At 42.6% G+C, this 521-nt stretch overlaps 1 protein-coding gene across 1 annotated transcript; it reads right to left on the bottom strand. All coding sequences in view use genetic code 11, as the record gives it.

Annotated features, from left to right (window-relative positions):
• Positions 1–324: 324 nt before the first annotated feature.
• EGR_10828 (hypothetical protein) lies at positions 325–501 on the bottom strand (the record flags this gene model as incomplete). Its single annotated transcript, XM_024500077.1, has 2 exons — positions 325–361; positions 443–501. 2 exons carry the CDS (start codon positions 499–501, stop codon positions 325–327), a joined length of 96 nt encoding a protein of 31 aa, XP_024345508.1.
• Positions 502–521: the final 20 nt, after the last annotated feature.

Here is a 521-nt window from a genome sequence, read left to right as displayed (position 1 = left end):
ATCCTAAACTTGGTCATGACGCCTAAATGGTGCTCAAAATATATCACAAAGAAAGCTGCATTAGGAACACCATGTCCTGCGTATCCTCGTTAACAACGACTGAAGGTCACGATGGGACACTGCAACGCGTGCTTCCACAGACAGCGCAATTTATTTCTCCATTCCTGTACAAACCAGCACAGGACACTGGGTCTCTGCCCAAGTTAACAGAGCAAATTTTTCCATTTCTCTCTTAAAATCAAAACATACAGTAACTTCGTGTTAGTAGTTACGGTAATGCAATCACGCCAGTAGATGGCACGATGTTAGTCCTTCGTGGACTAGTTAAATGACATAGAGGTGTATGCGAAATCCTATGTCCCTAGTGAGGATGAAGGTTTTGTCGCAACATGGAGTTTTGCCAATACTTTATGAACTGAGCATTAAATGCATCCTGTCTTACGGATTTGGGCGAGCTGCCTTCACAAGTGTGAGGGTGTGTATTTTCATGACATGAGACATTTTGCCCTATTGTTTAATTG

The sequence above is a fragment of the Echinococcus granulosus genome (assembly GCF_000524195.1).
Source record: "Echinococcus granulosus chromosome Unknown EG_S00278, whole genome shotgun sequence".
In the NCBI taxonomy this organism is placed as follows: domain Eukaryota; kingdom Metazoa; phylum Platyhelminthes; class Cestoda; order Cyclophyllidea; family Taeniidae; genus Echinococcus; species Echinococcus granulosus.
This window is presented reverse-complemented; position numbering and strand designations above follow the sequence as displayed.